Raw genomic sequence first — 12309 nt, 5'->3', positions numbered from 1 at the left:
GCGGCGGCTGAAGAAGTGGCGAGGTTGGTGAAAATTGGCGCCGGGAGCGGTCAATCCGGGCAGCGGTAGTGGTGGCGGAACGGCAGGGGTAAGTGCCTCGCTTCATCGATTCTCTTCAAATATCGGTCGAACAACGATCGGTCGTAGCCGTGGAATAGTTGGATTACATTGCTTTTAGAATTAGTCCCGTTTCTCTGTTCGCGATAGGAAACAAATGATCGTGAAAATCGTGGTGCGAACGGCCGGATCGCATCGAAAACCTCGTCGAACATCCGATATCTCTGGTTTGGTACGCGGCAACGAATTTGCTTTGACTCTGAAGCGCAGCACGCTTCGTTTCCTCGTGGAAGTTAAACAGCGCGGAGGCCGATCATCACGATCACGAGCAAACGCGAACGAACGAAAGAATCGACGTGAAGAAAGAAATCACTTCGCGGTTGAGTCGAGTAATCGAACCCTTATCGGCTGGCTCGAGTTGGTTCTCGGCAGAATAATCGAGTTGCGCGATAGGAATCGTGGATCAAACGACTGGCGAATCGATTAAGGCATTATTTCACGGCATTATGCCGTTTTCGTGACTACATCGCTCGATAAATGAGGTAAAAAAAAAGCTGACCGAGACATGCGGTTATCGCGGTTCGTGTTACGCGTTCCGGAATTAAGTAGCTCGTTCGGTGCAAATTGAAAATATCGCGATTCGATAACAAGAGAAACGCCCTTTGCTATTTATTGGCCGCATTGATTACCAGATGTGGCAAACGTATAATTATATTCGAATACGCGATTAGATCGTCGGCATAATTTATCGTTGGATTTAATTGAAACGCAAACGCCGTGATATCGTTTTACTTCTTGCTATCATTAATTATCGGTGCTTGTGCGTACAGTCCGATTCGATCTCCTATCGCTACGATGTCTCCAGAGGATAAGGTTGCGGGAAATTTTAAGCACGCCGCATAAGCATTGTAGATACTCGGCTCGATAAAACAGCGCTTTCAGCGACCTATTAACTCGCGCATCGGTGAAATCACGCGTTTGTACGGAGCGTAGAGCACAGCAACGGAAGCAACGCCGAGATACTCGGAGAGGTCGTAACGCGAGTAGATTCCGGAAAAAGGCGCGTAAAGCTGAATAATTTCTCATTGCGCTCGATGCATTGGCCTATTTCCTTAATTATTTACGGTAGCTCTCCTGTCGAATCTCACGCTACCTAACCTTGCTTACACGTTCGTTTATAATTTACAGATACTATGGGAGCGGGGGTATGGGGGGCGGAGGAGGGCTACAAGCCACGGACCTCCGGCGAAGGCTCGAGTCCCGGTTTTCAGGAAGCGCTTGTCCCCAAAGACCTCGTTCCTTAAGACACGATGGCTCCCAAGCATCCGAGGGGAGCACCCGTGACCAGGAAGAAAGGTAAAGCCTGCCAATTTTCTTTGCCAGCCTAATTTTCTATTTATTTTTCTGCGATACTTCTAACGCGCAAAAGCGATAACCAGGCAGGGCGAAGTATCAGATCATTCGTAAAGGAACATTCGACCGGAAGAATTTCTAATTCCGTTCTGGAGCGGTCGAGTTCGCTCGAATCGATCTCGAGAACATATAGCGAGCAGCGAAATCGTTCTAACGCGGGATAAATTCGTTTTTCCGGTAGAGTTGACTTGCAAGCGGCTCTCGCTTCCGGTCAACCCACGTGTACGGGTTCCCGGCCGTGCAGACGACAGGCGAACGAGGGGAATGAACAAGAGAAAGGTTCGAGGTGCTCGAACGGCGGATCGGGCGTAATCGGAAAGCTACGGCTCTCCGTCGCAAGACCTATCAACACAGCTGAAAAGGAGGAAGGAGTCAATGGGAAAAGGCATCGGTTTCGATGGTGTCGCAGGGATATCCGATGGATCGCGGATGTGGCAACGAGGACCCTGCTCCTCGGTATCGTGCTTTTCGTCACGCCAGGTACGTTTCGTGAAGATTTCATTTCTTTCCTCTCTTTCTTTTTGTTTTTTTTTTTTTTTTGTGAAGAGAAAATTGCGATTGTCGGATAAATCGTCGCGCGAGGGGATCGGAGACGGCACAATCGTTCGTGGTTGCCGCTCGAACTGTCGAGGACGCGTTTGTTTCATTACCGTTTACCGGTTTCTCGAGTTGTACATTAATTAGCGAAGCTCGGTAATCAGAACAAGCCTACAGGGTCACGGTAATAGCTTTCCATCGACTCTCAAGTACGATCGACCGATCGATCTTGAATTCAGCGTGGCGTGGTTGGATGCGCATGGGCCAGACCCGTAATGACGTCGATTGAGATCGAGCAGAGAGTTTCCGTCGAGATACCTCTCGTAATTGGTAATACATATCTGCGCCATAGCGTACAATTACGCGTGCATTCGGTTGTTCGCTCATGCGTTTCGCTATCGAGTCTAGAGATTCTGTCGAACGCCGAACCGATTGATTTCTCGGATTGTTCGTAGACACGAACGTTATATTCGGCTGTTTTTGCCGAAGAGCCGATCTTTTTCTCTCTTTTTATTCTTTCTACTGGTGCAATTGTCTTCGACGTTTCTCCGAACTGTCATGTCGTCGTTCTATATTTTCCCGTCAAACCCAGGGTTGTTTGTCACCGCGAGCGACGTACATCGCGACCATTGCAATTTCAAAGAAGCTGTCTTCGCGGATGAAATAAATGTTCTCGAACGTCACGAGGAGAGAGGAATCGTTTTTCCTTGCTGATGGAATAATCATTCGCGGCGACTAAATATTTTACGAAAAATCCTTTTGTTAACGCGAACGAACGGTTCGTAGATCGATCGGACAAATGTGACAAAAATTCGCGACGATGTTGCTTAACGATTGGAAAGAGCATTCCACGAAACGGGCGGAACGAGAGAAAACGATTGAGCGAAAGCCTATTTTTCGCGTAACCGCGTTTATTTACGACTGTTACGTGGAAGCATGAAAAGCCGCGGCGTATTTAACTGATTTACCACAACGGGATGAATAAAGTGACGTCAATGCCTGCTCGTTCCAAAGGATGTTTTCCCTTTTTTTAATTTGCTTTCCACGCTCGTTAGTTTCATCGGCGAAAACAATTTCATTAAAACTCCGTCTCTCCTTCTGGAAAGCTTGTTCAACGCGAGCACGATGTATCCTGCTAATGACGCGTATACGGAACTGAAAAACATCGTGAATCGATGCGATTAAAGCTCTCTTTATTACTGCCTCTTCTCGATGAATCGAAAAAGCGTTTTTTCTCCGGAGGGGGCCGATATCTCTACGTCGCTACAGAACCGAGGTTTAGCAAGATTCTCGTTCGTACGAGAAGGAAAACTATCGCGAAAATTGGCAGCGAATGAGCAAGATGAAAAGAAAGAACGGCATCAGGGGAGACGGAGAAAAGGGAATCGTGAGGAAAATTAGCGGAAAAGTTGTTTAATACAGAAAGTTGGGTAAGTCGTGGAGGACGAACAAAGACGGCCATTGTGATCGCCACTTGCACGGCTTCGGAGACGGCCATCGTTTTCGTTTCGCCTAGCAACTTTCCGAGTTAATGTCCGTCATTTATTTATTCCCCAATTATTTTCCGCCGGACATTTCGACCTTCGTCTCGCAACTTAGCCGCTCGCAAAGTGCCCCTTCAACTTCTCCGCCGCTCCCAGCCAGTTTTTAAATTGATTCCGCCGGACGAATGGGCTCACTGGGGCATGTAATTTGCTTGAAAAGGCCATCCTCGCCGTTTAAGAAGACTCCCTACGTACGCAAACGAGCTTAGTTCCGCCGATAGGTTCCCGCGATCAAAGGGAGTTCGTGGTGCCAGTCACCGCCCTTCCCTAGCATCTTCCGATTATTTCTTCCGGATCATCGTCGTTGATTTCGAACAAAGTGGAGTAAGTATCATCCGCGGGCGCATTCGGGTACGATTAAGTTGCTCTCCAAGATTACTGAAACTGATGGAGTTCGAGGAACGGCACATAGTAGCCATAAATTACGCGTACTTGAGGCATCCGCGCATGTTGACGGCCAACGATTACGGTTTCTTCCTCGTAGCTGTCTTCAAAGCAGCCCAGATGGCAAGCGATGAAACGAGTTGTAAATGACGTTGTCCCTTCTTCGAGGGTACGTTGCCCTTTGCTAAAGCCCGTTCCACACGGCAAACGATACGTAGCGAAGCTACGCGAACTGGTCGATCGGTCGAGCCGAGTGAAAAAACTTGTCTGGTGTTTGCGACATAGCACCGAGTCGAACGCATTTTCGTAGCGCTCTTCGGCCACTCCGCTCCGCTCGACGATCTCGCGTCGACTTGCCGGCCGATAAACCACACGGAGCTCGAACCCGAGGTCGTTCACTCAGTTACTGAATATATATTTATCCAATCCAATTATGCTAAATAATTAAAACCTATACTCGAAGCGAAAGTTGGCAGAGACGGGAGAATGCTCGTTAGCCCTTGGTTAATTGTTTCGTCCGTGTCATCCCGGCCGTGAAGGCTGTCGCGTTCTCGTGTGTGAATGGAGCTTAAGCTTAACCATTTGCACCTTGCACACGATACGCCGATCGAGTGCTTCCTTAATTTCACGGTTCGTCGCTAACTGAAAATTTGAAGACGAAGATGAGAAGCTCCTTACAAGCTTCCTCGCATCTTCGATTTCTCCTTGGAGTTGCCGTAGAGCGATAAAACCAGTACCGTATCTCGTTACGCGTGCCTTTGCGTATTCAATCGTGTGTCATCCAAGAGCATGGAAGGAGTGGTTCCGTGGTATTCGATGGACTTAAAGCTGGCAAACCGTAAAACGCTGTCAAAAGTAGGAGAAAAAAAGGATCATGAGAATAGGCGATGCCATTTGGCCGAGGTTGCCACGAACATTTTTGCTTCAGACCTCTCTCTTTCTCGCGGTTCATCAACGATCGACGTTTTCGCTCGTAGAACGACCGAGCGTGTGGGATCCTTTGTAGGGCAAGCAGTAGAACAGTACAAGCGGACGGACAAACAGACAGCGCGTGAGAGAAAGAACACGAAGACGAAGGGACTTTGTCAAAGAAAAGATGTTCTCCCGTGTCCTATACGTACCTACGCGTATGTGTACCGCTGTAACGCGTCTGTGATGTATCCACGAACAACGCCAACGTGCCAGTAATCTGGACAATAGACAGAACGAGGATGGAAAGAAAGCTCGAGTGGCGATCAAAGTCGCGCACTCGACGGCGTCGAAGACGAGGGCGCTCCATCCACCGCTTTGGAAACTAATCTTCGACTCTGTTCTCTTTTTGCGCTTTGTTTGCTCCGTTTATCCGCCGTTTTTCCTCGCGTTCCCTTTTCCAACTTTTACTTCCTATCGTTGGTCAAACATTCTATAAGGATGAAGAGAGAATACTGTAGGTGGACAGATCTTTAATCGTTTACGGAAAAAGATGGAGTAATACGCGGTCTACCATGGCTGGGATATCGGGAAGGATCAGACCGGTCCTGCTCGGCGAGTCCTTTCTTCCTCGTAGTAATTTCTCATCCCCCGACACGAAGACGCACGCGTCCAAGAGAGGTTCCACAGGCTCGTAAGCCATTGTTCCGCGAACGAAGACAATTTTCACATCGCTTTCACACTGCTGCGGCCTCTCTTCGGAAATTCTCATTTAGTTTTTTGGGCGGACTCCCGCTTCGAACGCCCTCGGCGCTGTTATCTACGCCACGTACGCGGTTCTTCGGATTTTTCCGCTTTTTCCCCGGATGAACGGTGGCTTGCCGGTGAAAAAAGGATCGGGCAAAAAGCGGCTACACCCTAGTCTAACACGGTCTTCGTTTTACCTTCTTTGTCTTTCTCCATCCTATTTCCCCGCATAAAGATTTAGATTTTATTCCGTTTCGATCGATACAGCTTCGTTTCCGTTTCGTCGTGAGCCGCGGAAAGGCGTTAGCATCGCGTCTCCACCGCGGGACAAGTCAAACTGTTTTTGCAAAAGAGGTGTACTACGTATGTGTACGGTGGAAAATTGAACGATTGCCGACAATAAAAACAGTTGCTTCGGAGAGCGGGCCACTCCCAGCTGGAACTTGGTAATCACAGTAATGGGACACAAATGTTTGTTGGGCGTTTCTCGGTTCGTATTATTATGCGCAATGAGTACGGGACTTGATATAAGAGGATTGTCCCGAGCCAGATACGAGGTGAACGTTTCGCTTGTTTCGTACGATATCAATAACTTTGACAAGCCGTTATTAGCTATGCTAATGGCATCGCCGTTTCTGCTTATCGCGGTCAGCACTCTTTCGAGCTTCGAGTAAACTCCAAGCTCGATTTTTTTTACGGTCCGAGAGACGTACGCCAAGTCGCTTATATTTCTCAGAGCGCTAGGAATTTGTGTATTTCGAAGGAAAAACGAGAGAGAACGGGAGGGTTATAGGTTCCAGGAAGAAAGAGGGAGAAGGGTGCTGGTAGCATCTGTCTTTGTTCTTCCCGATTGGAATATCAGCAGATTTCAGTAAAAATGTATCAACGTTTGGCTGATGTAGGATTCTTAGACGTTTCGTTAACGAGGTACGAGAGAAATAATTACAGTGATTCGTACGTGGATCGTACGGCACTACTCGAGCACGAAACTTCTCGAGCGTTCGTTTACTTAGTAACCGCGGAAAAAATATTGCAGAGAGCCTTGTCACGCATATCTGCAGATGCGACATACGGATCGCATTCGTACGCGGTATGATTCAAACAGAATTCGTAGTAAAGTCGGATCCGTTGCTCAAATGGAACTGTGTCACTGTCGTGACTGTTCGATACCAATTTTTCGTAACCATCTCTGAACTTCTTCACGCAAATTTCCGAAGAGTCCTTAAAGTTAGCTGACTCTCGCGTGACGTCGTCGTTGCGAGAATCCATTTCTGCCGAGCGGAAACCGCGACGCGCTTGCTCATTCGTTCAATTGTTTCTTTGGAACGTATGGTTACGCTTTTGCTCGCATAATAGCAAGGAGACTTAAAAGGAAGGAAGGGTCGCGAAAATACGAACGCGGAAGTTGCCTCGGTAAATCACGAAGTTGGTCGACTGCGCGACCTGTAACTCGGCGGAAAAGTTAAGGGGGCGAGAAAGTCAGCCGGCAGACTTGCGAAACATCTATCGGTCGTCGTAGAGACGCGACGGAGTTGGCAAGTTTTCGCAGAAATACCACGGCGGAATGTGACGAGTACGCGACGGCGCTTGGACGAGTTTCTTTGTGGAGAAAGTTGGCGGCGATTCGAGGGAGCGGCGAGTAAAGATGTTTGAAATGTTGTGTTTCAGGTCTCTGCCACCAGGACGCGGTGCACATTACGGCAATCCTGGGGGAGAGCGTTGTCTTCAACTGTCACGTAGAGTTCCCCGGTGAGCACCCAGTGCCCTACGTTCTCCAATGGGAGAAGAAGGTAGGCGATACGGTACGATATCGGACGACAACCTCTGCTCTCTATATCCGTGAGTTAAGTACGTGGGCCCCGCTCGACACCTTACCAGCAACCTGCGTTCTGGTATCGGCGATCGTATCACTGCGCCGTCTTTCGACAAACTTTCTGATCGCGTACCGGGCTGAAAATTCGATAAAATCGTCGCGACTCGATTGGATCACCGAATCACGGATTTCTTCTTAATTCGCTGATCGAACGTTGTGTAATTAGGAATTGGAGCATGATACACGGATGCACGGATGAATAGCGCTTTCGAGCAAGCTACGCGACCGAATCTTTTTTTATCGCTTTCTTTGCAAGCGACAGATGCGGTCACCGGCCGTTCCGTATATCGTTGTATATCTCTTCATGATCACCTCTCTGCGAACCGTTTCAATTTTTTCGACACCTGAACTAGGTACCAAGCAACGTACCTTCCGATTCTTTTTCGCGTTGGAAACCGATTCGCGGGTTTTTCGCGTTTGTTTTTGTGCCCACAAATCCAAATGGACGAGTGCGACACGTTGGTATCGGTGCGCAGCGGAAATAAACACGGTCGTATCGTATCGTAGACGCGGCACGAGCCAATACCGTTCGCTACGATACCGTTTTGTGTACCATTTGGAAAGCGCAGCTTTCGCTCGGACGCGATAAGCAACGAAGGTATCCAGGTGCGCGCGACCCGCATCGTTCGATTCTGAAATCCGCGCGAGCAATTTATGGAGGTCGGTAGAGGATCGAAACGACCATGCTAGGCGATATTCGAGCGTTAAAGCGACCCGTTACTTTGGGGGTTTTATGCGCTCGCGTGGGCGGCATCGCAGCAGTTTATTGCGGAAAGCTCGGTGAAAAATGCAGCGATACCAGAGACAGGATCGGTAACAGGAAGCGGGGCCCCGTGAGCACACATTACGTTTCTTAAAGCATATTGCGATGATTGTCGACGATACTTTGAATTGTTTATTCGATGATTTGTTGGCTTACGTGCTTACGTTTTTTCGTTTTGGTTGGAATCGGCGGCGAACGGGACACGCCTCTCGTTCCCAGCTGGAGCGGAATACGCCATTGGCTTTCCGTTCGTGTAGTTTAAACTAACGTTACGTATTATCGATATATCGTTATTGTATATTTTGTTGCCACGATACTGTATTACTTGGTATATACGTATGTATCTGATCCGGACTGGAGAGGGCAGAGCACGTTTTCTACGTCGATCAACAACACAGTCATCCGATCACACGTTCTCTCAGGCAACGACCCAGTAGCCGACTATAGTTGGAATCATTCGCGCAAATCTCTACAACCGTCTCTCTTTCATTCACACGCATCTCACGCGAATCATCGTAACGCGACCATGACGTTCGCTTGGCGTCGCGGCATCGCGTCGCGTAGCGGTCCTGAAAAGAACGCGCGACACTTTGCGTCTCCTTTGTTTGCATGTCACCACCGTCGAACAGCGAGTTGGTTTCATCCGCAGCATCGTGGTCGGTTAATTATCGCGGATTCTAAATTGACGGTTTTCCCTCCCGATCTGCCGCCGTCGATCGATATAGTTGGCGCTAGTTTCCAATGTGAACACCGACTCGTCGACCAGACGAGCGGCGACCAATTAATTTTTTATTAAGTCGCGCGTCATCACAACGATCGACGTAGCGTCGCCCGTTTTCGCGGCCGAGCCGCCGCGGCGCCGCGCCACGCCGTTGCGCGACTCCCCTTTTATCATGGAGAGTTCGTTGCACCGTTTTGAGAGGGAAAGAGAAAGTCTCGTTCCTCGTCTCGCGTTCGCCCTATCCCCGATATCTTGTGATCCTACCACCTGTCCAACGGCTCGATCATAAGCCATCTATGAATCTTTTGCCTTCCTCTTTGGGCTGCTACGATAATCTGTCCAATCTGTGAGTCACGTTTCTGACTGTCTATCAAAGTCTAGCTCGAAACAGCGTTTCCGCATTACGGTCCCCTCGATTGACGAGCTTGAAACTTGCATCGTATTCATTGCTCGTTTCCTTCCGTTTGGTTCGCTCGACGTCCTTCGAATCACGCTTTTGGAAACTGTGCAACAGCGATCTCTGGTATGTAACGTTGAAATGACGTTGAATGTTTTACGAGGACGTCGAATCTTTTACGAGCCCCGTGGAGCTTGTCAATCGGCAGACAATAATACGGGGTAATGCGCTTTCACTTCCTGTCGGAGGCGGGAAATCAGAAAATCACGTCTCTGTCTCTCTAACATCTGGTGCTTTTGCATGAACGGGGAACGCGCTCGATCGGCTCGCAGGGATTCGCTGGCGCTCGTTGGACACGTCGATTTTTTCTAATCGGTGTGAAAAGCGAGGGAAAAGTGAAGGGAGAGTCTCCATTCCCTCGGGAAAGCCGGCGATTTCTGTCGGGCAGGCCGAGGCCCGTACGCGAGCATGACCTCGTATTTAACATGCCACAAGACGAATGGCCTTGTATCGTCGGTGTAGCATTAAAAGATTGTAGCTGTGCCTGCGATGCATTATCTCGTCTTTACGAACCAGTCGCACCCTGCATGCCGTAGTTTCCGCGGGACTAATCCCAGAGTCACGTGCGGACGTATGTCGCGTTGCCTCCCTTTGTGTCGTTGCTCTTTAATCCTCTCCCACGGCCATGAAATACGGGAAACAGACGAACCTGGATAATTTCTCGACTTAAAAACCCAACAGACTTTGTTCCCCTGTGATCGCGTTCGCTCGCGTCAACGTTTAGACGAAACAAAAGCTGGGTCTTGGATTACCCGGAGACGCGGTAATCGACTGGTGGAAAGTTTTTGTCGGTAAACAAAACGCGAAGCGAGTGAGTCGCGCGTTCACCGCCGAGTGACACCGGATTTCGGGACGATTACCGGCTCCACTGGTCGACTGAAACGCATTAATCGTGAATTCAATATTGACTCGACAAACCTGCGTGTCCATCGTCGTGCAATTAATTAATCGAACGATCGATTCCGCGTGACAATACGATGATTGCCGCAATGACAATCGCATCCGTTTCCGCGCGTCGCGCCCCACTGTATCGTGCTATGTCGCGCTATTTCGCGCCGCGGCGGCCTTTTCTTCCGACAATCGACTATCGGCAACTAAGCGCATACGGACTTGCCATGTGGTGGCAGTTCCGCTCTGGGATTGAATCGATATAAGTTGATCCTAGTCACAATGACGTCGTTCTCTGCTTATCATCGAACTGCCTGTTTTCCTCCGTGACCCTCCTAATAAACTACCCTTTACTCGATAGAGACGTTTGCCGGCGACAATCCGCCCTTTGTTCATCGATTTAACGAGCAGGATGATATAAATACGTCATATTCGATTTGAACGAAAGATAGGCGACGGACGAAGAGTCCCGAGGAGTTGGCCGATTCGCAGTCAAGTCGCTGACTTAATTACGAGGCAGGTGTAGGTCAGAATAAACGAGAATCAAGGTGGTAGAGTCGAGTCTTGGCGAGGATTTTTTTGCCGCAAAACGGATTTGAAAGCGAGCTGGAGATGTCGAGCGTCGGAACGATGCACCATGGCTATTTCCATTTCCATTTCCAGGCGATTCTACTACCCCAGTGGGAAGAGGTGGAAGAGGAGCAGCCCGTTTTCTTTTTTATGCGTGCATAAATCACGCGGAGGGTGACGGGGTGGCGGGGACTTTACCGTATCCGCTTCTGCCTTGCCCCTCGATTCACCTAGTGCCACTGCGACTGACAACTAATTTCTCTTCCCGTCCGACTTTTTTCCCGCCCGTGCGGCGGCTTCAGCGATCGCTTTTCACGCGCTTCCTCCACACTTTCCGCCCCACTCATACGTCTAGCCTCGTCTCTTGTCATTCGATGCGTGCGCTTTTCCAATCGTCGCGGAAAACGAACGACACGCGGCGATGGCACGGAAGCGCATTGAACTTTGTCAGAGCCAGAACGTTGGATCCTATCGTTGACAGGGATGCTTATTTCGAAACAAAAAGGAGATACACCGAGATAATTGGAGAGTCGATCGTTTGGACCGGCATCCGCGAATCGTATCCACGGAAAAATGATTTTGAGCTTCGAAACTCGGATGCAGCCCTGATGCGGCTCGTTTCAGTATTCCGGTTTATTCTTTCTTTGTTTGCAACCACGAACCATGCATGTACCAGCAGAGACGGAACATGGAAGCGCGTTTTATTTGCACTTTGTCGGCTTTGCCGGGTTCTGCGTAAGCGGATAGAAGAGGAAACCCGCATCAGGCTTTTATACGAGAGCGCCGTGTTCCTCTACGTGCATTTCCCTTTTTTCCCCTGTTTCTAAGCGTCTGGTGAGGCAAGATGGTGTGAGCGAGCGTAAGTCCAGATACGGGAACAATTATCGAATATCCTGGATCGATGCCAAATAACGAGAAGCCGTGGCAATGTGCCGTTCAATTGCATCGCGTTTATCTAAACGATATTCTCATTCCGTCTAATAGAATACAACGAGCAGGCAGACACTCGGCCCCCCATCGAGACTGTTTCTAGATAGTCTTCCAAGACCTCTCGGACGCGTCAAGTCGAAGATCTGGCTTTCATTTCGAGCGCTCTTGTAAAACGTCAATCGAACGAAATACTCGAGTGCCGTGAAATAGTCTTTACGCTCGCTTCGGATGCCCTTCAAGCTACGAAATCGCGTTAACATGTTGTATTATAGCATATCATCGAACGCACGACGACGGGATGTAAAATCGCCGTACACCAACGATGGAAAAAACGTGAGACTCGAGGAGGAACTGTCGGAAAAGTAGAAGGGAGACTTTTGGCGCGCGTCACTGCTAAAAAATAAACGCTTGCGAAGAAACGTGTTAATGCTAAAGGGACGGGTGCAACGGAGCGATGGTAACCAGGCGAGCTTTCTCTTGCTGTTTGCGGCACTTCTCTATTCCCAACAGAGGTCT

The 12309-nt window shown here is 49.2% G+C and overlaps 1 protein-coding gene across 13 annotated transcripts in view; it reads left to right on the top strand.

Annotated features, from left to right (window-relative positions):
- Positions 1 to 12309, top strand: part of LOC100749513 (protein turtle) — a 161772-nt gene that overhangs the window by 115496 nt on the left and 33967 nt on the right. For 12 of the 13 annotated variants that reach the window (XR_002945983.2, XR_002945984.2, XR_002945982.2 and 9 more), the window contains 4 exons: positions 1 to 88; positions 1246 to 1413; positions 1652 to 1950; positions 7260 to 7393. Coding sequence is in view for 9 of the 13 variants with exons in the window: in XM_024365098.2 (XP_024220866.1) it covers positions 1265 to 1413; positions 1652 to 1950; positions 7260 to 7393 (582 nt within the window). In the remaining 4 variants the exon portion in view is untranslated. The remainder of the gene's footprint in view (positions 89 to 1245; positions 1414 to 1651; positions 1951 to 7259; positions 7394 to 12309) is intronic. The other variant, XM_033318876.1, reaches the window with a different exon arrangement.

Source organism: Bombus impatiens, unplaced genomic scaffold (assembly GCF_000188095.3).
Source record: "Bombus impatiens unplaced genomic scaffold, BIMP_2.2 scf_0129, whole genome shotgun sequence".
NCBI classification, from domain to species: Eukaryota; Metazoa; Arthropoda; class Insecta; order Hymenoptera; family Apidae; genus Bombus; species Bombus impatiens.
Note: the sequence above shows the minus strand (reverse complement) of the source record. Positions and strands in the feature narration are given on the sequence as shown.